This window comes from Coloeus monedula (assembly GCF_965178545.1).
Source record: "Coloeus monedula genome assembly, chromosome: 5".
Classification (NCBI taxonomy): Eukaryota; Metazoa; Chordata; class Aves; order Passeriformes; family Corvidae; genus Coloeus; species Coloeus monedula.
This window is the reverse complement of record NC_138785.1, coordinates 62,583,518-62,610,898: the sequence shown is the minus strand read 5'-3', so window position 1 is coordinate 62,610,898 and position 27,381 is coordinate 62,583,518. Positions and strand designations below refer to the sequence as shown.

Here is a 27,381-nt window from a genome sequence, read left to right as displayed (position 1 = left end):
GAAAAACTGAGAAGAAAATGAGGCAGTCACAAAGACGCCATGTCTGGCACGCTGCAGACAGCAGGAGCAGAGGAGATCACAAGCACCCCTTTTGATGGCAGTATGGATGTTTAGACTGGATTAAGCTGATTGTGGCACCTTATTATACACCTACAGTGCTGATGTGGTTGGAAGTCAAGTTTCAAGGGCAGTGCAATGAGATGGTCACCTTCACAGGGAAGTTACCGTGCTTATTAGTACAGAATTTATGTATTTTACTTTAACAGGAATTGTTTTATATCATAGTAGAGATCAAACTCTGATCCCTGCCATGTCAATATATACTGACACCAATATTTGCATTTTTTCTCACACATAAGTGAGCACAGGCAATAAAGATAAAGAAAAATTTAAAATTACCTGCTCAGCAGGTCTTTTGACTTTGTTGGCAATTCCAAGAAGGCAACCAATTAACTTGATGCAAATAAGTAGGAATAATAATAAGCAACCTATGTCAGAAGATTTAAGCTAATACAGACTAAAGTTCAATTACTATTATTTGAAGGCAAAGTTAATAATTTAAATTAATTAATTTTAAATTGTTTCTTATTAATAAACAAAAGGAAGGTCAAATATTGCTATCAGAGCTCGGCAGAAGATACGAGGAACATGAAATGTGTGTTATCATTGCAAAAAGTCAGCTGGACAATCTAGTAGGGATCAAGGCCAAATTCATAGCATGTCCTCAGCAGTGCAGTACAAAAGAATGACTATCTGTTTAACGTCACCACAGATGATGTGAGCAGCAAAAAAATTAGCACAGACAATGATATGTTTTAGTTGTCCTTTTTTTGGGATAATGGAAGATCTTCAGAAATCCTGATGATGACTAATGGTACAGGCAATTACCAAGGTGAAGCTCCCTTGACAAATACCTAAGATTTAAAACAGCAGCAGCTGAGACAGCTTGAAAGGAAAAAGAGACAAAATATGACAGTGGCAAGCATGAATGGAGGATAACACTGAAAAAAGTCAATTAAATTTATAATAATTCCTATCCCAAGATATCATCAACTGAAAGGCAAGTTCAGAAAGGGATAGAACTAGCACATAGTGAAGGCACAAGTGGGAAAGACTCAGACTGTGACTAAGAAGAGAGATATGTGCAGAGCTGACTTGGCAGGGTAACCACAAATGACACTCTTTCAATGCTACTTCCATGCCCATGGAGGTGGAGGGTCACTGATCTGATCAGTCTGAAAATGTGATACCATGGACAGAGAGCGAGAATTTGAATGCTTATGATGGGCTGTCAGCCTAGATGGTCTTGATTGTGTGGGTCAATTTAGTGTAATCCTTCAGCAGCATAAAAAAGCAGACCTTTTCAACATCTCATTATCCTCTGTTATGATGTCTGGCTAAACATCCATCAGCTGAGGTAAAAAACCCCAAACAATTGGACTCCAAAGACATGGGCTTTTACTGTTAGATTTAACAGAAAAGTGAAAGGAATTTGGAGGGCCAAATCTACCACTCTTTTTCGACAAAGAGAAAATAGCAACAAATTGTTGTGAAAAGCCTGTAGCGGCTGTCAGGGGTTTTACATATTGATGTATGACTCAGTGCTAGGAAAAATAAACATCAGAGGTCAGGTGTTCCTCTGGATAGACTGAAATATGGTAACAATCCTCACCTTTGCTAAATAACAGATATTGATGTCTGGAAATGACCAGAGCCTGGTTAACACAATCCTGAAGCTCAGAAAAGATTTGCTAGTAGTTGAAAATAACACACAGTGTGGTAGGTATGTTCACTTCTTGCACACAGGATTCGGTTTGCCTGGTCACATGAAGCTGCCCACATAAAAATGGCCACATCATTCCATGATTCTGTGAAAGAACACAAGTCTCTCCATATTTAGACTGGCACTGAAACTATGTGACATGAATAACTGCCATTATTAGGTTATTATTAGGTTTGATGCATTGGCTAACAATGAAACTGCTTTAAGTCCATAGTCCTGACCTCACTGTCACACAGAAATGACCAGGATTTAGTCAGGCAGTGTCAAATCTTCAGTATAACCATAGGTTAGTTTATCATAACAAAGCTGATATTTCTGCTTCTACATTCTGTTAGCATATAATCAAGTAACCTATTTTCCAGTAGAAAGGTTTCTTTTCATTGACTCACTTGGCTTAGTGGAAAGTAATTGGAACTTCTCATCCATGTATCCTATTATAACCAGCAATTTATAGTATTTTACTATTATAAACTCACAAGTCAGTGAATTATTTTTATTTTAAGACCAGTGAAAGTGTCAATTAAAGATCCCTTTTTGTGGCAATGAAAACAGTTTTGTTTTGTGACTGGACAGAGATTTGGTTCTGATAACTTAATAGCACCACTGGAAACATCAGAGGTCATCAAGGAACAATTGAATTGATGTACTGGACCTTATCACAGCCAGTGAATAGCAGAGAAGCCTCTGTGAGTCTTCATGATTTTCATAGCTCTTTCAATAGACATTGACATTGAAACTAAGGAGAAAAGTCCCAGGACCTGCTCCAATGCAAAATTTAAGACTTTTGGTAAGTGAAAAAACATTTGTTTTTGTTGAGAAAAGAGAGTTTCTGATTGACCATGTTGTTCACTTATGGATGAGCTGACAGGAACAATCTGAAATCATTGCAAGGAGAAACAGGTTGACAGGTATAAGAAGCAGAAAAGATACTCCTTGTGAAAATATATTGCTACAATATAGAAAATCTAAATTTCACTTTACTGTAATAGACTTCCCTGTGAGATCAGGATACACATAATAGACTATGAAGCATTCTTTTCAGCTGGAAAGTGGGAATATTCACCTCCCTCAGAGTTTCTATGAAAATAACCTCATTAATAACTGACCTGGAAGGCTCTCTGAGGGAAGTTGCTATGGGAATAAAATGTCAAATATCAGTTTACCAAACTGTTTTCTCCTGCAATAAAATTTATCAGAGTGATCCCCAGGTGAAGGAAAATTCTTTAAGTGAAGTTAACAACAAAATCCTCAGTGAGACATCCATCAATCTTATCCATGCAAAGGTCTCTGTAATTCCAAACATGCCAGGGGAAGCAAATAAACCTCTTTGCTCTTGGCTCCTGGGGGTAGTGGCTCTGAAAGCACTGTTCTTGCAGATCAGGATTTCACAAAATGAGTCTTGGTGCTATGTTAATGGCAGGTTGGGGACCCATATGAAGAGGATTTTACTCAAACATCTAGAGAACACCTTCAAACACCTTCACCTATGAGGTGTTCTCTTTTTCTTCTAAATTCAGAACCCAAAACATGAGGAGTCTCTCTCCAGAACCGAATCTTGAATTATCTCTTCTATTTTTAACCACAACTACAAATTAAATACTTGGGGTGAGTAAGGACAGTAAAGAGACAGAATGATTCCCATTTCAATTGGGATTGCCTCCCATTTATTGATTTTAACTCAAACCATCACCTTGGGCTTCAAACAAATGGTGCCAGTTCTAAGTTGCAGCAGAAGTGTGCCTGAAGTGTCCCTGCCTGCTCCAGCTGCACAGTGGCACATCCCAGCAATAACCTGGGCCATGGCTGTAGGACCCAGCTGCACGCAGTAAGGTTGCAGAGCAGTAGCTGAGGGATTGTGAACAGGAAAATCTGCTTCTCATCATGGAAAAAGGCAGTATTTAATTAAATTAAGTGCATATAGAGAGTACCTTTAAGGGCCAGATCTCCAGCACAGGAGAATTAAATAAAATTTCAAGTATTCCGTTACTGCCTGGCCACAAAGTAGCACCTCAGAGTCCAGTGGATGCTAGATACCTCATAAACTGGCCAGATTTCTATTGACTGTTTAAGTAAAAGACACAACATACTTTTAAGAGGACTGAGCTCCATTAATTCCATCTGTTAGCCTACCCATAGTTATCCATCCTCCATAGTTAAATGACTTTCACTATGTACTTCAGCACTCAAGTTGCATTTTATTCATAGGTCTTGTAAATTTTTTAAACTAAGTTATACTTCTTAAAAAAATAATAAAATCCATTTTAGAGATGGAACCTCAAATCCCAACCTCTGAGGTTGTAAAGGGACTGACCTCAACTCAGCTTAACATTTCTGATTTTTATAGTCATCTGGAGCCAGGAAGAGGCTTCTTTTTGATTCTAGCTAGGGTTCTCAATATTTCACTGTGTGAATCATCTACTTGCGTAAGAATCACTCCACTTTCTCTGCAATTTTGGAGGAAAGCAGGTCTCACAAAGGTTTTTTTTTTATCAACATGCTCCAGACTAAACTGTTGTTGATCAAACATGATCAATTTTTTCCGACTTCATCTGAGCTGTTAGTTAACACCTTTGTATACATCACTTTTTGTGGATGTTTCTCTTCAGGATGGCATAGAAAGGGTAGGGAAAGAAACCTGATAATAACAGCTCTATTTAATTGATAAAAAACTTCCATAATTTCAGTGCAATGCATATGTCTTCATCTCAGTGTTTACAGATAAATATTTGATGATGGAATGTGTAGTTTTTCTACAGAGACTGAAAAAGATGGGTTGACTGCTGTACATAAAATGACCACCTAACTGCAGAAGTTTTTTTTACTAGGAGCTGATGATTTATTCTCTCATCATTGTGCTTCTTACCTCTGGGAAATTCTTGTATACTTATTTACAAGTTATTTATAAGTATGCTTATTTACAGTCCACAAGCAATTACACCATTCACCACCTACAAATAGGACCATTCATTGTAGGAAACAGTAAATATGAATAAAGAAAGTAGGCACTTTATCTTATCTATCCACTGCTAAGATTAGGAGTTGCCCTTGTTTCTGTTGGAATAGAGTTAATTTTCTTAGTATCTCGTACAGTGTTGTTTATTATTATTATTATTATTGTCATCGTTATTATAATTTACTTTATAGCAATTATATTCTTATCTCAACCTACATGTTTTGCCTTTTTCTGATTCTCCTCTCTATCCAGCTGGGAAGGGGCGCAGAGTGAGCAAGCAGATGTGTGGTACTTAGTTGCCAGCTGGGATTAAAACCACAACAGAAGTGAAATATTAAAGACTTCAAGCAAAGCAAACATAGATACAATTACAAAACAAACCAAATCCACCTCAGGTCAGCTGATACAGTGGTGACTGAGGAGAGGAGGAGGACTTCACACCAATCACAATTCCCAGGTTATGGCTGGGGGTTGGCATTAACAGTAGGAGGTCAGTAGATTCTAAGCCACAACTTAGCTTAGATTTACCTCATATCACCACACAACAGGAAAAAATATCAAGATTTTCCTGTTGGTGGTGCTCACCTGTTGGTGAGCAGGGTGGGTAGTTGACAGATATTAATGGAAAGGACATAAATTCTAATTTTAACCACAGAAGTTACTAGGTGCAAAGCACAAACAAACAGTGAGCTGCAGAGGATAAAATTGCTCAGTGTAGCAGAAGGCTTGTTAGTCCCTGAAACATTCAGTGGCACTAAATGTGCTTATACCAATTCTGTATAATCACAGAAAAAGAACCTCAAATAAGTTTAATTATAGATATTAGATGAAAATAAATAATGAATACTGGTGACTCAGTTCTAGAGTTCCCTACCCCACACACTGGGTTCGTTTTGATGAGAGTAAAGTATATAAAAGAAATCTATTTATATAGCGAGAAAAAGAGGGACAGAGAGAGACATAGTCTCTAAAAATACATGTGTATATGTATTATATTTTCTTAACTAGAATAAAATGGCAAATCAGTATATCAGAGCTTCTTCTGGCTGTCTATGAATATAGTATTAAACAACCTTGGCTTCTTCACAGTACAGATTGGGAAGTTTTCAATATAGCAAAAAAAAAATGGTGGGTTTTTTTTTATTTACAGGTTGTGAAAAGGACTGGAAATCAGCTTTATATCACTAAATACTAGCAGAAACATGATGTATATGACAGTAGTCAGCAATCTTTCTTGGGTGATCTGCTGGGGTGTGTTCTTTTCCAAATTGGAATGTAGCACATCAGGAAGATTTTTACAACATCTGGGACATCCTGTCACTCAAAAATTCAGGATGACATTGATCCACATATGTCTGTGGATCAAAAGATGTATATGATCCACCTAGCAGAGGAAGGTTAGAGGACTGCCAGCAGCTGGTAGTTACTCACAGATATAAATATGCCCAGGGAAGCATTTAAAATTCTCTGCATCTCACAAGTGAGAACCCTGAATGCCGCAATCTTTCCTCTGCAATGGACGGCTACAACAGTGATAGGGCCGCCTTCTATGAGTGCATTTAAAATCCGTGACTGTGCTTCATCCAACACCACTGAGACAGACTGATGGCTCCTGGCTTAGGAGCACCAACAACCTGAAGTCAAGGCAGCACTCAGCATAAGTGCTTGAAACCACTGAAAACACGGCAACCCTTCACTGCCACATATTACTTCATCTTTTCTAAACAGCGGACATAACCTCTCCTCACTCTCACAAAAGTCCTGGGAAAGCCGTTCAGAGAGCAGATGCTATCCTAGCAACAGCTGGAATTTGCCTAGCCACCAGACAAAGCTCCACTTGGATGTCCTGCCTCCCACAGCCAACACCTATGAACCTGATTTCCAGTCCTTTTCCCAAACTATAATAGTAAAAAAAAAGGAAAAAAAGGACAGGACAGGCCAGGTGATTGTAAATAATTTTTTTGTTATTTTGAAAGCTGCCCAGGCAGCTTTACTCTAGCTGTTCTCTTCCCCTGTTCACCAACAGAGCGCTCACTAAATCCAAAAGAAAAATTATTGCCCTGCTGAACATTTGGATCAACAGCAAGTGTTAAATACTTTATGACTCCTTTCCAGCAAAATCTCACAGCACTTAGTGCTGACAATTTTGTTCAATAAAGATCAATAAATCCTTCAAGAAAGTCTTTCAATACTGAGATTTTCATGGAGAATTTCACACTAAAAATGTTTTTTTCTTTCTAAGGTATTTTCACCTGCTGTTATTTTTTTGCACCATAAAACAACCCTAGTTTAATCACTCAGTTTAAAAACTTGAGCAAGAGATCTCAAAGACATGTCACTAGGCAGGAAAAGATGTGGCAATAAGGGCATAATTGGCATGCAGTTACTGAAAAATCACATGCCAAGGCTGGGCAGAGAAGAATCTCATGAATCTGCATAAAACTTCAGTCTAATCTGTTCCTCATGTTACATCCAAATCAACCTCAATAAAAGCTAACTTTGTTTTACAGCAATTCCCCACACAGAAGATTATACTTCTGTAGTTTTCACATGCTAAAAGAGTCAAATATGAAGCTCGGCTAAAAATAATGACTTTTTCCTACTTCTCAAGACAATCTTCTGATGATCTCTTGTTGTTTGACTCAAGCTCTGTGTAGCAGCTCACAGTGCTTGCCCCAAAAGTATTTGCAGACTTTACAGCTTGGACAAAGATTTATCTAAACCTTACCCCAAAAGGCACAAAATCAATCTTCATAACATAATGTGAAAGCAATCCAGGGGGAAGTGGAAGATTTCAGACAAGTTTCAGAAAGGTGTGAAGGACACTCAGGAGGCTGACAGTGATTTTGTGATTATATTGCATCTTTGTTTTAACAAGGTAGCTAAGAACAGTTCTCATCACTCAGCAAGGGAGGTGGAACAATCTCAAAAAGAAATAATAATTACTGGAAGGATTAACTCAGTTTGCATTTTTATGTCCTAAATAAGGAACAGCAGGTGTTCCCTTATCACTGCAAAAATAGGAAAAAGAAGGAAAGTGTTTTTTGCCCACTGCAGCAGACTGCCTGGTAGTATATTTGTCTTACTAAATACAATAGTCTTTCTTACACAGAACAGTGCTAGCAATAGAATGATGAAGTCAGTGCTCTATTTTATTCAGTATCATATCAAGCAAAAAATGACAGGGCAGAAAAGTACACCGGTTGTAGAACTTATCTAAATGTTTCTAAATTTGATATTATTAAAAAAAAAAAAAAAAAAAAAAAAAGAAAATGAGAAAGAAAGAGTGAATAAACACAAAATCAATAAAATATTACCAGATAGAAGTCAAAAGCACTGATTTAATTCACATTTTGATTCAGATAAACAGACTGTATGGTAGATTTGATGAATATATCTAAAACAGCTTTTTTCAAAATATACCAAAATAGAAAAAGTTTAATGAAGTATAAAATAAAGAAGCATACTTCAACTTAAAAGGAAAATACCTTGTCTTTATTATGGAATGAATGAAGCTTAGGTGTCTACCTCGTACTTAGTACCCATATCAGAAAATACAATAAAATATTTTTAAGAATGAAAGCATTACAGTATTTGATACTTTTGTGTCAAGAACCGTGACAGCAATCATAGAAAAGAGGTGTAGGAGAAAAACTGATTATAAAGAATCTTCCACTAGTTGTAACAGGAATAAATCATATGCAAAACTGGAAAACAAACCTTGACAGACTGACTACCAGTGAAATAAACTGAAATCACAGAATCATACAGTATTTTAGGTTGGAAAAGACCTTTAAGATCTTTGAGACCAACCATAAACCTAACACTGCCAAGTCCACCACTAAACCATGTCTCTAAGAGCCCAATCTCCAGTCAGCTTTCCTTGCCAGGTTGGAAAATACAGAAACCTGATAGTCTTTAGAAAAGAGGTGGTGAATTAAGAAGACTTTTACAGACATCTTTTTGCAGAGTTCAAATTTCCAGTGATTAAAACAAGAACTGTCCAGTGACCTCACAAATCCTAGCCTGTCCATTCAGACTGTTTCATTTACTCAGTAAAATACACAAGTTGATGAGAGTCAAAGTGGAAGTTAAGGAGTTAGAGATAAGGTCAAACTGAGCATGTGAGAGACTGCATGTAAATAAGTCTTCTAGCTATTGGAGTGGAAAATAACTTATTTGGAAACGAAAGGAAGGAAGTCCTCATTTCTGTGACACAAAAGTACAACCCTACTAGTATCACTGTTGATGGAAATTTGAGGTGAATGCTGACTGCCGAAGGGAATAGACCAGTGTATAACATCAGGGTTTTCTTGAGGACAACATGAATACACATCATATGCAGCACTTCCATTGTATTTGTCAGATTTTAGTAAGTGAGGAATCTGGGAGGGAAAGTCTGGTAGTATTCGCTAGTGAACAGATGCCTTCTTTCTTTCCTCCAGAAATGTGTGTTTTATAAAGGTACAGTACTATACTGTAGAATATAAATAGTATATATTGGCCTAACTATAAAACTGTACTGTATACATGTAATGTAAAATTTAAACAGTATGATGTTAATTTCTAAGAGTTTAAAATTAAATAAAAGGATTTTCCATGAAATACTGTATTAAGGCAATCAGTTCTAGGTCTTGATGAACATATTGATGCTCAACATCCTCTGGTACTGAGAAGGTGTAGGCATCCTGGGCCTCACCAGAGCTCATCTGAAGACACAGTGTGATTTGAACATACATTTCTGATAAAGGAAATAGTTTCCTGTGATCAAGTGCAGCCAAACAAAAAAGTGTTATTTTTCAAAACATTTAATGTATAAGAGACTGAACCCTAGAGAGTAAACCAACTTTGTTCTTCTTTAATCGTAGGAGAAAAAACCCAAGACATTTGCCTGCTCTTTTTCTGCAAAGACCCTGTATTTGCTATTCATGCCAAATTTTGATTGAGTCCAAGGGAACTCAGAGTATGATTTAGTAAAGAAAACAACTTTTATTGATCTCTTCAGTTTTTTATGTTTGTGTAATAATAATCTTTTACTTTTTCCTGTTGCAGGGAAGCTTATATACACACACACATACATGGTGTTCACAGGCACAACAGCAAATTAGGCAACAGTCCAACATAGGCCTATGTTAGGCAGTAAGTAATGCCATTCATGGTAATCAATTTAACTAGTTCACTAAAATAAGTAGAACTGTGCTCAGGAGAGATCACACCCTCTGATGTGCACACTGCTTACTACTGCTGCTCTTCCCATCCAAAATGTCCAGGCTTTTCCTGCTGAGTTTGGTGGGTGTCCTGTACATTTTGTTCCTTTCCCTCACATGTTTTACATGATAGGATGCTGTGGAGCTCCTCTACCAGACTGAACTAGAAGCTGTCCTTTTTAATAGAATATTCTCTCAGAAATTTTTGCTTTGTATTGATTGATCTCAGTAGCAACCTATTCTCTTCTACACCTTTCCCATCATCTCAGCATTAGCTCACTCTGGCTAAGTCAAAATGTTGTGAAACCTCCAAAATAACTTGACAATCTCTCCTCTATTCCACCCTTCAGTGCTTAGTCACAGGTGTCACAGCCCACCAGGTTTTGCTTTAGGAAGGTTTCGCCTTCTGCCTCCCCAAACTTGCTTTTTAATGAGAAAGCTAGAAAAGAGTGAGTCTTGTGCTTGGCCAACAAAACCCTGCCTTCTTTGGTTTTATGCCCACATTCAGAAGATACTGTACAAAGACAGTTCTGGTGAGACTGGACCTACTTTCTCTGAGTATCTATGAGCAAGATCGTAATTCCTTACTATGCATTTTTGCCCAAAAATTTTCTTGGCCATTTTCTAATTCAGTCAGGTACAACATTTGATTCCAGGCTGAACTTCACTCATTGGACAGTGTGATACCCAAGGTACACAAAAAACTGCTTCCCTCCCTAGAAGCTACTGCTGGCTTTGTAGCCCACATTCACACATTCACATCAAGGGATTCTTCCACTTTTATGCCAAGTGCTATCCATGACTCAGTGTCTGTCACACTGGAGCCAGGTGGGAGGAAGTAGATCTGTTCCCCCTTGTTCTATGGGAAACTGTCAGAACTTTTGAACTCTCCTAGAAGTGAAGCCAGTATTGAGGAGTAGAGTCAGTTTAACATCTCTGTACATTTGAAAACCATTAGCCCTGGGATAAAACCAAACATTTACTTCTCAGATTGCCACCCCTTCCACCATTCAGCTTTTCCAGTCCTTCAGAACCCAGCTGCTCTTTGGCACAGAAAACATCAGCAGCACAGCTGAAGCAGCAGAGCCTTTTCACTGCAAGCAACAGCTGTGGGCAGGGACAGGAGACAATGTCTGAATTTGTGAAGGAGGGATTGTAAAAGCAATGGTGTTGAGATTGAGACAATAATCTTGTTTTCTCAGAGTTTATTTCATAATCAGATTTTTCCCTGATCTTGAATAGGAGTCTCTGAGCTTACCTTGCTTGATGCTTGGTTAGCTTTGAATTATTTATACTTAGTTATACACAAAAAGCCTATCTTGATATGCAGGCACACTACTGACACATATTGCAACATGGGTAAAATGTTACCTCTGTGAGCATGTCCTCTATAACAAGTCAACAAGAAAATCCTTAACACTCTTAGACATAGGTGTCATGCCAACCACTTCTGCAAATTTTAGAAGTCTACAAAAGCAGCAGCAAAGACTTACATTATGCCTTTTTTTAAGATGGAGGTCCTGACAAGGATGTTTTCAACAAAGCAGAAAACTAAATTGGAATTGTAGTAAATATTATTAGGAAGGATCTTGAAAATTTATCTGGTCCACCTCTAAGATATTGCTGGCAGAGATTTTGTTGAATCTGGATCATGTAAAGTAAAGTAGAATTGGCAAATACTGCCCCTGGAAAAGATATTTGTTCTAATCCTGACAGTGTGAGGTAAATCTGATATTGCACAACATTTTTAGGACATTCAAATGGTGGAACAGAGATGCAGCTCATTTGAGATAGCAAGAAGCTAAGGTGAAAGTGCCAGATCCATCTTCTTTAGAGTTCTCTGTAAAAAAGGGAAAACTGATACAGTATCAAACTTCACCTACAATTATCAGTGTCTGAAGAGGTCCACATTATTTGTGTGCATTGCACCAAAGCCTGAGTCAGGAAGACGAGGGCTGATGGTGATTGCAATGTCATGATATTCCTTCTGAACCTCCTTCAGCACAGACCATGTAAACTGTCAACAGCAGTTTGGTAGTTGGTACCTTTGTGGCTGCCTGAAATTATCATCTTGTTCTCCTGTGCTCTCCTTCCCATCTATATTCTCCTACTGTCTCATATCATGCTGTAAGTGTAAACTCAACACTGATCTGTTTTGTGCTGTGATTGTACAGACACTGGTATTAGGGTTTCCAAAGTGTTTTGCACTACCCATAATGATGACTTCCTGTCTAAAGTTCAATAAATAGAAAATGAAATTGTATAAAATTCAACATGGTCATAAAACAAGTAAAAAAAATACAATGGTCTGGATCTAATTTATCTAAAACATTGATATTCCACATAAAATAATGCCTTTGATAGCTGTGGCTTTCAACAGAACTGCCTTTGAGCAGTTTTTAAATCACATTGTGGTATTCTTATCCAACTGAGTTCTAAAGGGAACTGGAATATTCATCTTTGCAAAGAAAAAATTAAAATGCAATGTAACACACCATAGAACGTCCAAGAACAAAGTAAAAATCCAGCAGAAATATTGATCCCACATGATGTTTGCTACTTTCTCTAACAGAAGGTATTTAGATGCCAAACCCTTTATTTAAGTGTTCTTTAGGGCTGTATTTTATGGAACAAGTAGTTTGAAGGAGTGTGTTATTATCTCGTGATTCAAGTTGAGTGCAGCAGCTCTGTGACTGCATCAGGCGTTATCCATTACAGCTCTGTGGCAGCAGGATGATGAGCACTATCATATCACTGACAAGAAGTGGACACTGCATACTCTGTTCTCAATCTGACTCATTTTGACATTTAACCACTGCTTTAAATTGGTTCCAAGCAAAACTCGTTTGTCATTTTTCCCTACGTCACTTTACAGTTCTTCAGCTTTCACAGCCCTTATATACAAACTCAGCCATTATGCTCAGAATTTAACTACCTGAATCCATACTAATTGCAGGCATTTTTCTTGGGCTCTGCATCTGGGTCTTAGGCTTTTAGTACAAGTCTTTTCAGCAGATGGACATTTAATAATGATGTTTTCTGACACTCACCAACAATTTTAAATCCTTCATTTAAGCTGAAGGCTTTTCTAAAGAGGAGAGGTAGAAATCAATTTTGAATTACATCTTCAAATTGGAAGTTTAACTCCAGAGAATGGATGCTATATTCTCTAGTATGTAAGATTTCCATTGAGCTCTGTAGTTATGACACTACAGCAGAACAAAGCCTTATGACTCAGGCAAGGAAGTGGGACTTCAGCACTTCCTTGAGGTAGATACATGAGCACTGAAGTGAAACAGGTTCCGGCCACGGAGAATAAGCCAAGGTGTGTTGCTGTGCCTCATTTCCCACACACAAGACTACACTACTGAGGCACAGCCTGTCACAATGATCTCCACAGAGGGGTGTTCAAGCTCTACAACTTCAGGATGCTCAGTGAAAGGTTCTTTGGAAATACATATTTACTTTAAATGTAAAGTCATGTACTACAAAAATAAAAACAAGCTCTTTAAAGGTTCAGTACACTTATTTCTAAAAGTAACTGTACCAAAGCTGCCTTTTTGAGCCCCAAATAATCAAATACAACTGCCATATCACTTGGCAGAACCAGCTTCTAACGTCTAACACTTTGTTTCTTATCCTTTCCTCTGTATCTTCCACCACAATGTAGGCAAATACATTATTTCTGTTTGATAGTACTAATATCTCTTCTGAGTCAGCTCTTTTCTAAATTACTCTTTTTGACTATTTCATTTACACATTTTGAATATGATTGAAATTTTAACTGAACATAGTCAAGCAAATCCACCATGAAAGACACTCTTCACAGACACTAGTTTGTTAATATATTCATTACTTGTGATATTTACTGAGAATTTGCAAGGAACATTTACCTATGGTGAATATTACCCTTACTCTTCTATTTCCATTCTTGTGAACATATTGCTGTTTCTGAAGAGTTGAACATGAGGAAAAATTTACTTCTTTGCTCTCCTGATATCAGTACTGGATATACATATTCAGGAGAGGGTAGTTATGAGAACAGGAAACATTCAAGGTGAAGAGAGTCAGGTTCCTGTGCCTTGGTAGTATTAACCAAAATAAAACTGTTTTCCTTTTACCTGAATTGATTACACAATTTGGGTAGTACCTGGCTTAAAATGCTTTTTAAATGTCTGAAAAAATGTAGTTACACACAATATAAGTATCTAGCTTTGGTAAGAGGTAGTGATGTTGCACAACACCAGACCTAATTCTCTATCCAACCTATACAGCAATAAAAATCAAGAAATGAAACATATTTTTCTATATCATTAGCTGAGTGCAAGGTCTAGGCAAACAAAGGGCTCTGTTCCCTGGATTATTCCTAGCTGGTTTTGTGCTTTAACCCAGGCTAAGAAGAAAAAATGACATTAATACAGCATGGTTTTACCAGAAGTTTTTTGCACATGAGTAACCAGACATTTCTCCTTGATGACAAACTTATTTTGTAAATGATAGAGTTGGCTTAAAATTAATTTTTCTCAGTTTCAGTGGAATGATAAGTAAGAAAGTATAAGGAAAGCTGAATATGGTAAGGATTAACTGGCAAAATGCAAGGTGGACATCTGTGTTGGTTTTGGCTGGAATAGAATTAATTTTCTTCACAGCAGCTAGCATGGGGCTCTGTTTGGGATTTGTGCTGCAAACAGTGCTGATAACTCAGGTATGTTTTAGCTATTGCTGAGCAGCTCTTCCTCAGATTCAAGGCCTTTTCTGTCCATCATCCCATCCCACCAGTGAAGAGGCTGGGGCTGCACAAGGAGCTGGGAGGGGACACAGCCAGGAGAGCTGACCCCAACTGACCCAGGGACATCCCACACTATATGGCTTCGTGCTCAGGATATAAAGCTGGGTGAAGAAGGAAGAGGGAAACATTCAGTGTGATGGCATTTGTCTTCCCAAGTCACCATCACATGTGATGGGCCCTGCTCTCCTGGGTGTGGCTGAACACCTACCTGCCCCTGGGAAGCAGTGAATTAATTACTTGTTTTGCACTGTGTTTGTGTGCACAGCTTTTGTTTTCCCTATTAAACTCTCTTTATCTCAACCCACGAACTTTCTCACTTTTATTCTTCCAATTCTCTCCCTCATCCCACCTGGGGGGAGTGAGCAAGTGGCTGTATGGGGCTGAGTGAGTTGCTGGTTGGGGTTGAACCATGACAGTAACACTGGAAAAAGTATTATTTAGAAGTGGGAATTATGAGGTTGGCAGGGGTTAACAGCAAAGAAGATCAAGTCTGGATATGATCCAGCTGAATACTTACATGAAGTGTTCAGTGGTCTTGATAACTGGGATGGAGCTGATCAGAGTGGTGATAATTTAAAACACTGGATAAAGAAGAATCAGAGTGTTGCAAGGAAAGAAGTGAGTGATCATCTTTGAGACTATGAATAATAGAAATGGACCAAAATGCAGTCCTGCAAAAGGCCATGTACATAGGAACACCAAGAATTTCTAATGTAGATTGGAGTTCATCAATGGAAATTACTGAGCAGGGCACTGACCACAGGGTGACAGAACTATCCACATGGTATGTCCATGAAAATGGCATATGTAGTTAGTTATAGGCTGTACTAGAAGTTATTTCCAGTAGACAACAGGATGTATTTTTCCAACACAAGGTCCTGGTGAAAACTACAATTCTGTGTGTAATTTGGGTTACCTCTGTGAAACCAAGACAGGTTCAAATGCAGACAGATGCAGGGCACAGCAAACGAGAAAGCAGTAGAAATAATAGAAAAATAGAAAAGGTTTCCCTACAAACCAAAGAGTGAGAGGGGACATTTTTGCTGTCTGTCAAAGCCCCAGAGTAATCCTGGAGGGGGGAGAGCATTTTAAACTAACAAAAACTTGAAATAAACACAACTCTTATAAATAGGTTTAAGAAACATTTAGTCAGGAAAACAGATGTTTCTAACCATTCAAAGAGAGACATTCTGTAAGATCCTGATAATAAAAATGGAACACAGAGAACTAATGTAGCTGGTAAAAATGGTATGCATTACAGCCTTCAAAAAGATTAGTGTATGGAAATGATGTGTTATACTGTCTGTAATAACTGGGGACTAACAGCATGCAGTTCAGGCCTCTGATTCTCTAGAATAATTTTTCTATTATCCTGAGCATGGTGGGGAGTCTACATACGACTTACAGTTTTTAGATCTACTCGATGGATCAGCACCTCTTCTCATCAGAAAGCAGGAGTTGTAACTCTGGAACAGACACGCTGTAGGCTTGTCAGGCAGCACCTGGGTGCTCTTCACACACTATTCCCATACATTTATTTGTTAAGTAATACACTGAGTAAGTAACTTTTTTCTACGATTTACAGAGTGACATTACATTGTTTTAAACCTTTTCTTCAAAAATTCATGTTTTATTCTACATCCATTATTAATGTGTATGGATATAAAATGACAATACTTTATTCTGCTCATTTTTATAATTTTAAGAGGCAGCTGTGATATTATACACAGTACACGAAATAGCTTATTTTCTACCATTCCTACATCTTCATGCACAATTTACTGATTCCAATTCTCTCTGAATTGTCATTCTTGAGCAAAATTATACCATCTCAAGAAACAAATCCACTTTCTCTTGTTATACTTTCTCTTTAGCTTTTTTTGTTTTTAAATTACACATTGAGTGCAACATTGTGGGAAATGGTGACTTTTTTAGCTACTAGTGGGAATATGAAAAAAACAGCTTCATTTTGCATTAAATTCTGTAAGATACTTTTTCAAAGAGGAGATATTTCCCCATATTGTTTAGGTACTTGGGAAAATGCCATCCTGAACAATATTTTGTAAGTAGTATTGGAAACTGGTTATTGTTTCAAAAGCAACGGACTCTTCTGAACTAGACAGTTGTGCCAAGCAAAATATCTTAAGAGGAATAAAAGATTAGGTTAGGAACATTCATAATGGGGAAAACCACCTCAGAGCAAAACAAAACCATGCAAAGAATAAATAATGACCTAGTAGAAATCCATAAATACTTCGTGTGCTTTTTTTATTAGCTGTTAATAATGGCTGCATTACAGAAACATGTTCCTGATGGAAAGGGAACTAAGTGGCATGAAGGCATCTCTGCAATAATTTACTATTGGACTTTGTTCATTTTGTTTAAAAATTGACCACACTTTTGTATCATGGAAAAAAAAAGTAAGGTGGTAATAATTAATGGAAACTGCTAACTCAGGAGAGCCCAATTAAAAGTCTTCAAAGGCAGGAGCATGGGTATCCTTTTACCTTAGGGTGTCTAGACAGCATGCTTTCACTCTGGAGTATTTCTCAGTGAGTTACCTCGAGGTTTACAACACCAATTGTGCATGGTCGAGACTTTACCTGGGGGGAGGTGTGGGGGGCTCTTTCTCATTTGTATGTTAACACAGCATGACCTATGGTAAAAGTCTGAAATTTTATATCAGTGCAAGAAAATGAAAGCTATGGCTCCACAATACACAAATGGTAAATAATCGGTCCCACTCCCCACACAAACAATGCAATGTTGTAAACCACACCTCACCAAGATTTACCAAGGAATAGGGAATGGTAATCTTGTCTTAATGTATGTAAAGCGCTTAAAAGGGTGAATATATCTTTACTTGCATTTTAGACATTTCCCCCCCTACTAGCAAAACAATACAAATATCTCCATGTGCCCTAAACATATATGTTTTTGACTTGTTATGAAACCCAGGAAGCCAAAACAATGTGAGTCTATTAAGGCATAATCACTTCCTAAAAAAATATATTGGGAACTTCTAGAGAAGGAATACGCTCAAAATTGAGCACCCATTGTCTGGATAGGCAGCAACATCTATTCCATAAATAACATTAAAAACATTTCTATGTTCATATACAAATATCTGCTTTCTAAGAGTGCCGTGTTCTCTCTGCTTCAAGACCCAAAATTTTTTAAATTGAAATGCATTCACATAATTCCAATTAATTACAGTCTACATTGGAAAATGACATTGAAATGCATAAAGAGAAAAGAAACACCACATTTTAGGCAAACTTTTCCATTGCCTTCCAAAAACTTTACAAGACACACTTTCTTATGACATATTATCTAGGCAGGGAGTAGAAACTCAGAGTAAGAAAACAAGCTAAAAAAAGTTTCAGAAAGTATAGGTGATGGAAGAAGTCTAGAGTAAGAGAGACATCACCATTTAAAACAGGCAGGTGGGCAAAGAGAGAACGATAAACAAAAACAAAAATGTGGGCATCCCTCTCCAAAACGATGCCCATTCATAAACGCAGGTATGAAGTTACCTGCCATGTGCTTCAACCCCAGCTGACGATGTGCTAGACTCGAGCCTGTGCCTAAAAGCAGCCACCCACTCTCTCGGTGTGGATGGCTGGACAAAGGCGGGCTCTCCCGCCGCTGCCCCGGGCAGCGCACTCGCAGCTGGCAGCCCGCGGGAGGACCTGCGCCCGCGGCTCCCGCACGGAGCGGGCCCGGACCCCGCACGGCCAGAGGCGCCGCGGGGCCGGAGCAGCCCGGCGGGGCCGGGCGGGGCGCGGTTCGGTACCGCGGACAGCTCCGCACTCACCGTCCTCGTTCTCGTCGAAGACGGGCGCCCTGTGGGAGTGGCCGCCCCCCATGTTAGTCCGCGGCCGGCTCCGCATCCCCCGCCGCCAGCATCCCGCGCAGCGCGCCGGCGGCACCCCGGCGACGGGGCAGCTGCCCGCCCGCCGCCTGCCCGGCCCCGGCCCCGGCCCGGCCCGGCCGGGGGAACCTCCGCAGGGCTAGCAGTCACCCTGCGACATGAAAGCGATCCGTCTGCCCCTGGCAGAGACCGCTGCTGGCTGGAGCGCACCGATTTGGCCCTTCTCTCATCGCGGAGGGGCAGGGGAGGGAGGGAGGGAGTTAGGGGAGGAGGGAGGGATGGAGGGGGGGAAGGGGGGAGGGAGGAGGCGGAGGTCCTGCTGCTGGTGGCTTTTGGTAAGCGGTAAAAGCTGGATCTACCTGGATCCTGCCGGATCCTCCCTCCTCCGCTTTTCCTCCTCCGAGACCTCCACGGGGGAACGCGGAACCCCCGCTCCCGCCCCGGCAGCGGGGCTGGCCCCGCGCCCTGCCCTGCCCGCCGCCCTGGCGGCGATGTCTGATGGGGAGCGGGTGCAGAGCTGCTCCTGCCGCCCGGCCGGGCTGGCGGCACCGGCCGCCCAGGGCTCCCGAGGCGCGGGAGAGGCAGGAAGGTGAACGCTGCCCTGGCTCCAGATGGGTTTTGTTTTGCCTCCCGACTGGGAGGGGGCGTTCATGCCCGGCAGCCCGGAGGGACGCGGCCGGCTGACCGAAGTTCGCTGAGTTTACAAAGTGGCAGAAAGAAGCAAAGGGAGCTGCTCCGGGCCGCTCGCTCCCCCGGCGGGGCGGCCCCGCGAGGCTCGGCCGGAGCGGGCGCGGCGCGGGCAGCCCGGCCCCGCAGCGCCACCTGCCGCCCGCAGCGGGCAGCCCCGGCACAGGGCCGGCTCCGGTGGTCCGGGCGGGCGGCTCCTGCAGGGATGTGTGTGTGTGTGTGTGTGTATGTATGTGTATGTGGGGGGGGGGGACATGGACACCTATAAATACATACACATGTGTACACCTGTGCATCTGGAAGTCACTCCCCTGTAAAAGTGCATTGGGGAAAATTGCCAGCACCGGTAAGGGATAACACGGATCACCTGCCATGTAGCAAGCAGTAAGGGCTTTCTAGGCTTGCTATTGTATAGACAGAAATAGCTGTATCACTCCCTTACAAAAATCGTACCGTTAGCAACTTTTGAGGTGAAATAGAAACAATTGCGTTTGGCACTTCCTCCAAAGGGAAACAGATTGAAAAAATAAATATCCATATTATTAATGTATCCAGGTCAAAGCCTTTGCAGTTCCTGTAGGGGAAACCTGCAGACAAAAAAAAAAAGAAAATCAAATGGAAGTTGCATTTTTGGTTTCTTCACTGTTACGTGGGGAGAAGAGGGAGAAGGAATTGGAGCTTGAAGCCAGGGTATATGTGTTTCCTTATACACAGGCAGAGAGACTTTAATGTTCTCCTGTAATGTTTACCACCCTTCTTTCAGTATAGCTGTTTAGAAATGCCCAAGAAAAAATACTACATAAAGCAGAACTTTCAGTCTCTTTGCTTATGATTTTTACCTGGCTTAGTTTCTTTCGTCACCTGTCTTTGAACCCAATATAATGCTGCTATAACCTTTCTGGGAAAGGCTGATTAGACTTAAATGAAGTGGGTAAGACCCTCTACTGTGTGGCTAAGAGCTTAGAGCTTGCAGCAGCTACAAACCCAGAAAACTGATAAATTCAGACATGGTGATATTTTTTCCATAAGAAGGCATGGACAGATTGTATCACCTGCTGAAGTCCTTTACTTAAATTATTTGGTTTGCTGTTATTTCCATATGAAAGCATCTGCAGAATAGGGAAGCTTTCAAAACTTTGACCAATGACTGTTCTTCTAAAATGGTCTGGAAAGCATGACTTACTCTTTGTTATTCTTTTGTTTATTACTCACCCATTCAAAGATTTAGTCATCCAGTCAAAAGCAGAAGTAATATGGTGTTACTGAGGTTATATTCCTTCAGTCAGAAGAGAGTAATAGTATTTAGAAATCACAGACCTTCAGCTCTCTTTTGGGTTAACTAGCCAACACAGTGCTTTATGTTAATTCATTTTCTTTGGCAGGACCAAGCATGACTGCACTTAGAGTTTAACACATTTCAACTGATAAGAGTTACCTTCTGCCTGAGCTAAGGGCTTACATCCAGTCAACCTAACTGGTTCAATTCATGTGAAAGTTTTTTAAAGTCACCTTCCAAGTAACATAAAGAACTAATTTGCCAGTAAGTCCCCAGGCTGATCATTTTACACACAAGAAACACACCCACAGAATATAGATATGAGGGATAAGCAGGAGCAGTTTGGTATTCCTTTGCATGCAGAAAATACAAATTAATTAAAAATTACTTAAAACAACCTCCAAGAATTATTCTATTTCTTTTTTACATCTGACATCCTTCATATATACCAAAAGTCTAATGAGTCTTCTGAGATGACTTTCTTGATTTCATATGACAAGGCCCATCATGAAACAAAACAGTTCTAACAATTTTCAGAACAATGAGTTGTCTTGGTCCATTAATTAGTCACTCCAACTAGGCTGATGTATCTTTTTGACTCCTTTTTGACAGCTTTGCAATAAATCTGTCCTTGATTTATAAAAAATTCTGGCTTATGTTTAAACCTCAGCATAGCTAGGAGGTTAAGACAAATGGCATGCTGTGTTAATGGGAGATGTGAAAAATTAACATACAGTAATAAAGTATTGATGAGACATTCTTCCTTTGATTTATTAATTGATAACATTATATTCCTCTATAACTCTTGCACTTGAGTAGTGCCAGCCATTATCCTTCACAGTCATTTTCTATAGAAACAGACCAAAAACATGATAGTCTGACAAGAATTGTTGCATTTGCTGTTCTGAAAGCAATGTAATGTATTCTTTGTGTCAGTGTCTTTGCTGTGAACTAAGGTGTGTTTGTATGATACTCACGAGCTTCCTGGGAGCATCAGTGTTTCTGCAACTAAATCAAAAGTTGTTTACATAATGGTGTCCAGTGGCATGAAGCTTAGATGTGTGCTCAGAGCCCAGCAAAGACTCAAGGAAATCAGTGGCAGTTTTCCAGTACCTTTGACATGAGTAATATCAAGCCTTGGACACATAGGCTCTTTATTCATGTGGTCCTGGGTTGCCCTTTGTCCTTTGCAACTCTGAATGAATGCTAAACTCTGAACAGATGCATAACTCCAGTATCTTTTTTCTTAAAAGTATTCAGAACCATCTGAATTCCATTGCATCTTCTTCAAATTTAGCAACAACTCTTCAAGAACAATTACTCATATGTTTTTCCAATTGCTTTTGTAAACCAGAAATAAGTCTGAAATTCTCTATCATAACATCATGCATATCAGTAAAGCTCTCTGAAGCCTGAGAATTCTCAGAACAATCAGATGTTTACTCTTCTGGGACAGAGATTTCTAATCTACAAGCAGTCCATTTCTAAGTCTTGTAAGACCAAAACCAAACCCAAATTCTCATGCTTTTCTTTTCTCTTAAAAGACAATCAGGTTTTTCTTGAGGTAAACGAAATTCTAAACTTAAAAACTCATTTTATTTTTAGCAGATAACTTCTGCATAGCCCATGCAGAAAACACAGTAGGGAAAAAGGACAGTCTAATAGAGCTGTTTTCTTCCCCCTCTTTTCTTTCCCCCTTCCTCCTGCAATCAGCATGAACATCATTTTAAGATATTGTTTTACATTTTCATTTAAGGCCTATGTTGTCTGGCTTAGATTAATAGTGATTTTTTCAGATCTCCATGCAGAGTTAGCAATAAAGAAAATCAAATACGATTACACTCCTTTGCATTATAAAACTTCCCTCAGGGAATTCAGTGGTTTAAAGCCAGTAATTCTGTGATTACAGCTTTTGTATTAAAATGCTTCTGATGAGACTTACGGGGTGAGGGTGACCTTACAGTTCTTGATTTCGCAGCATACCTTGTTGGTATGCTAATATTTGTAAATTGCAGACTGTTTACACTGACATTTTTGTGTTTGAATACTATCCTGGAGTTAACAAAGAAGATATTGAAATAGCATCTTTTATCTTTATGGTTATGACTACTTTAAAAAGAAAGATGATGGGTAAAAAGTCCCCTCCTTCAAAACCAGTAGGGTCCCCACATCTATTCTATTCTAGTCTAGTCTAGTCTAGTCTATTCTAGTCTAGTCTAGTCTATTCTATTCTAGTCTATTCTTTGACTTTGCACAGGACTGCAGTAAGCTCACTTTGGCTGTTCACTACGTCAGCTGAAGTGGTGGTAAATCTGCTCAAACTCTGTTTCCAAGCCACATATGCTCTCCCCCAAACCCTTTCAAATCAGTAGGATGTGACAAAAGGCAGAACATACTGAAATCAGAAGAAAAATTTTTTCTTTCCATGGTTCGCTCTCAGAAGATGGCCTCTGCTCATATTTCTTTTTGTTTTAGAGATCTTATGCATTGGGAGTATTTGCTAAAGAACCAAGCAAGAGGCAGGAACTGGAATTACATGTTGACAGTCTTCTAGTCACTCGTCAGGCATAAGTGCTTGCTGTTTCCAAGAAAGGCCAGAGACTGTGCAAATTGACTGACTCCTATTTCACTCCAGATGAATTTGGAGAAAGCTGTTTCTTGTAAGGCTTTATCAAAATAATGTTAAAGCCCTGGAGTTTTATTGAGATTTACTGTGAAAAGCAGTGAGTCCAATTGGCATCATCTGGCATTTCCATGCAAGAGACAGATTATAAATTCAAGCATTGATTAAAGTTTCCAACAATTGGTTCAAGCACAGACCAAAGTTTCCTTTACTTCACCAAAGTTAAGACAATCCTGGAAAAGAGTGGCTTAGTTTGGCTTCACAACCTGCTCTCCCAACTGCTCCTTCTCCACCCATCCCATCTCTATTCCCCAAGACACCAGTTTAAAGCATAACAGAGTTTTGGACTAATCCCAGTATAGGTCACCAGGCATGGATTTGTGTGAGGATAAAAGCAGCTATAGCAAAGATAATGGAGTATGGAATAAATTCATGGACTAGTCATGCACAATCAAATCTTGTGGTTAGAATGTGAGTGTTTCTTTTCCCATCATCCATTTTACATGGAGGTCGGCAGGTTTCACTGTTATTTATAAAAGGCTGCCAGCCAGTTCCTTCATTTGCATTGTATCTGTGTGAACACAACACAACTGTGTGTATTTACTCAGACCTGCTGTATCCTCAGCCTTCTTTCAGAAGAGAAAGAAAGTTGATGGTCCCAGCTAAGCTTAGGAAATAATAGAAAACCTTTACCACCTTTAAAAGGACATAAAGGGCAAGAAGAACAAGGATGCCTGAGTAAGTAATATACTAGAGCAAAACTGGAACAATTTATTTGTACAGAACCCTAAACGGATAAAGAGGGGAAAGTAATTTCTATATTACATCAAATACACTGGGGTCCTAATTGCAGTAGGTTTGAGGCTGGGCTTCAAGTTAAGTTCTAGTCTTACTTATCATATATACATTATCTGTACAATACTGGGATGCCAGCCAAATAGCAAAACCAGATTGAATTACCTACTTGCACAGCAAACACCATTCTAGCACTGGCTCTAGAAAGAGTCCCCAACCCACTGGAGTCCCTCAGAAGCTCATTGTCTGTAGAAAGGAAGTCAGCTTCCTGTGTGTATTCAAGGAGGGAAAAGAAAATGGTTAGTGGAATCTGAGATCAAAAGTAATTACACGACCAGAACTGCTGGCCCCAGTTTGGACATATTACTATTGAGCTGTGTTTTTGCAATTGGCTTCAGTCACAGCCTAATCAGGTCCATTATGCCCATCTTGTGATTTGACACTGTTACACTGAATCTCAGATTGATAAATCCTAAGCAATTTTCACTGCAGTATATAGCAGAAATCACTTCAAAATAGAGAGCACTTTGTTCTTTTGTAGCTTTTACCTGTTTTCTGTGGAATTCAATGTGGTATGCATTATTTATTTCCCTCAGCACAGAAATAGCACGGAAAACTTGTGAAAGACTTTCCTAAGTACCTTCCTTGATATGACTGAAGTTTTGAAGTCCTGGATGTGAGAGAGCACATGGTACAGCTGGAATGTGAGAAACTTGGTGATTATGTGTGGCTGTCCTCTTCTGATCCCTGGCAATACTTTGGTCAGAAACAGCTGTGGTGGAGCAGAGTCAAGTGGTGTAAGACCAAAAAGGTATAACAAAAAGTCAAGAGATTGGTCTTTACTGCATGCAGGTACATGAACAGGAAGCAGGAAGCATAGGCAAAATATCTTCTGCCTGTGCAGGTTTTGGTCATAGCCTTTGATTTTATATTTGGGATGTTGGAAAGGATTTTTTCTATGCCTTCTGAGGCTGTCAAAACATGTATATGACAAAAGACTTGGGAGACCACAGGACTTTGTTCTGATCAACTTACTGCAACATCAACTGTACTTGAGCCTATTCAGCCTGGGCATGAAACTGTGACTAGGGATCCCCATGTTCCACTCCTGCTGCTCATGGTCTGTGGCCACTACACACTTCTTTGTCTTTCCACCAGATGTTTTCATGTACAAAGTATATTTTTCAAAGTAGACTTCTTGCAACTTAAGGAAGGGGCAAATGAAAACATCTGAAGTTTATTTCCTTCCTTTAGAGAGACAAAATGGTTCCAGCACATAACCCACCTCCTGCCCCTCCCCACAGCTAGGTATTCCACAGGAGGTCATGCTGGATCTGTGCTTCCTTGGGCAGCCTGCTCTGCTGTTCTGCTGCTCAGCAGCACTGCCATTACCCTGCACTGCAGTAGCTCAGCCGTTCTCTCTCACAGCCTGTACCAGCCCTATGTGGTTTATGATCCCCTCAATCTTAGCTGTTTAATAAGCTTTATTGCTTAATGATTTTTTTCTTCCTCTCCTCACGTAATACAGCTGTATCTGGAGCACTGGGGATTCTCCATTAATAACTTGTCCTATTGTGTTTTGCCACGTCCTTTCTTGTGACTAGTAATTTGTCAGCGACATTGATTGATGTAAAATTATAGACTTCCCAATCTTTCCTAGCCTGCAGTGTGTCTTTCAAGAACTCATAAAGTAGCTCAAGTGATGAAGAGCCCTACTTTGAAGAATAGTTAAGAGGCTGCTCTTTTAGAGCTATTACATTTGGGCTATTAAGGCAAAACGCTTAAATAGGGGTGCCAGGGTGACTTACAGCTCTCTTGTTTCTTTTATTCTCAGGAGTGTAGCTACACCTTTTAATTTTGGTTTTGTGTTGTTTTTTTAAATTTGGACATAAAAATCCAAAGCTGCTCAAGACATGTATATTCTCATCTCAGAGAAAATATAAGCTTGTTATTTGAAAGCTGAAATACTCTGCTGAATTCACAAGATAAAACCATGCAAGTTGTGGAACCATGATGGTTTTGAACACAGGTAGCTGAGAAATGAAAGAAAGAAAAATCAATTTTTCACAGAAGTGGCACCTGGATGAACTGTTATCAACAATAATTGGATGTGTAAAATAAGGAAAACACTAGCTGCCAAGTAACCCATTCTATTTGCTAAAATGTGTCAGAGTAAAGCCTAGATAGATGCATTCATGAATTGCTGAAGTGTGCAGCAAAGGGTGAAAAATTCACATTCAAATTTACAGAGCAAATGAACAAAATTTAAATGTTGTCCTGTGTCTGCTGAAAACAATAAATGAGAATCCAAAGTTTTATAAGTGTTCTTGAAATTAATAATTTTATTATTTTCCACTACCTAAATTGCTTAGAGGGTAGGAAATAAATACTTGATGATAATTTTCAGGGGAAAAAAAGCTAATAAAGTCCTAAGAAAGATGTCTGTATTTTCCTCTGTTTGGTTTGCTTTGCTGTTCTTGAGATTTAATCACATCTTTCTCTGCCCTTGTCTCATAAAGAGATTTGCTGCATGTACGTTCAATAAATGCATACGAGACTGTAATCTGTGCAATAGGATGGTAGAAAAGACAAAGTAGGAGGTTTAAGTATGCTATGGAAGTGAGGCCCAATGGTGCTTGAGAACTACATGGGTTTGGAAAGTTAAAGGCATGTAATTGCACCTTGTGAAAAATAGCAGGAATTATTTATCTGACACCTTGCAATTTACCTTTGGTCACGCATAAGCATGGGAAAGCATTTTGCTGCTCATTGCTATTACATTTACTGGAATCATATCCAATTAACACAAGAGCCTAGCTATCTGACAGAACCTTATTATAGAGCCAAAGTCATCACCAATCTCTGTAAAATATATTTCCACGAACCCACTAAGCTCCTTTATCCCCCAGTCCAAGCATTAGCTCAATGAAAAAAATGAGACTAATAAAGCTTTCCATTAAGGTATGTTTGTCTTCTCAGCTCTAGGATTTCCCTCAAGTGAAATTACTGCAGAGATGCCCTGAGCAAACATGTCCCTAGGACTGTGACCAGATGCATTTTTTTCCCCCAGCAATGCCCACATTGACACTGCTGGTTTGGTTTGACACAAGAGTGCACTTTTAAAGCAAGTCTCACAGTTGAGTCAATCCATTGTGCTGTGCTTTACACCATGGAGCAGTCTCAGTACACAATCTGCATTCCTTTGGGGGGCACCAGAACCAGAAGGTGCCTTGCAGGAGTGCACCTCGTACAACCTGATGGTACTGGGCACTCAGCCCATGGCACCAGAAGAGAGATCATCCAAGTGAACCCCCAAAACACACACAGTATGGATATTACAGCCTCAGAACCAACTCTTTCCCACTCCAGATCTGGGCCAACAGCACTGAACTGA

At 39.6% G+C, this 27,381-nt stretch overlaps 1 protein-coding gene across 2 annotated transcripts in view; it reads right to left on the bottom strand.

Annotated features, from left to right (window-relative positions):
* STK32B (serine/threonine kinase 32B) overlaps positions 1–18,625 on the bottom strand; it is a gene marked incomplete at both ends in the record, with an annotated part of 159,344 nt that extends 140,719 nt beyond the window's left edge. The window contains one exon of one of the 2 annotated variants that reach the window (XM_082281902.1): positions 18,550–18,625. In XM_082281902.1, coding sequence (XP_082138028.1) covers positions 18,550–18,625 — 76 coding nt within the window. The remainder of the gene's footprint in view (positions 1–18,549) is intronic. The other variant, XM_082281903.1, reaches the window with a different exon arrangement.
* Positions 18,626–27,381: the final 8,756 nt, after the last annotated feature.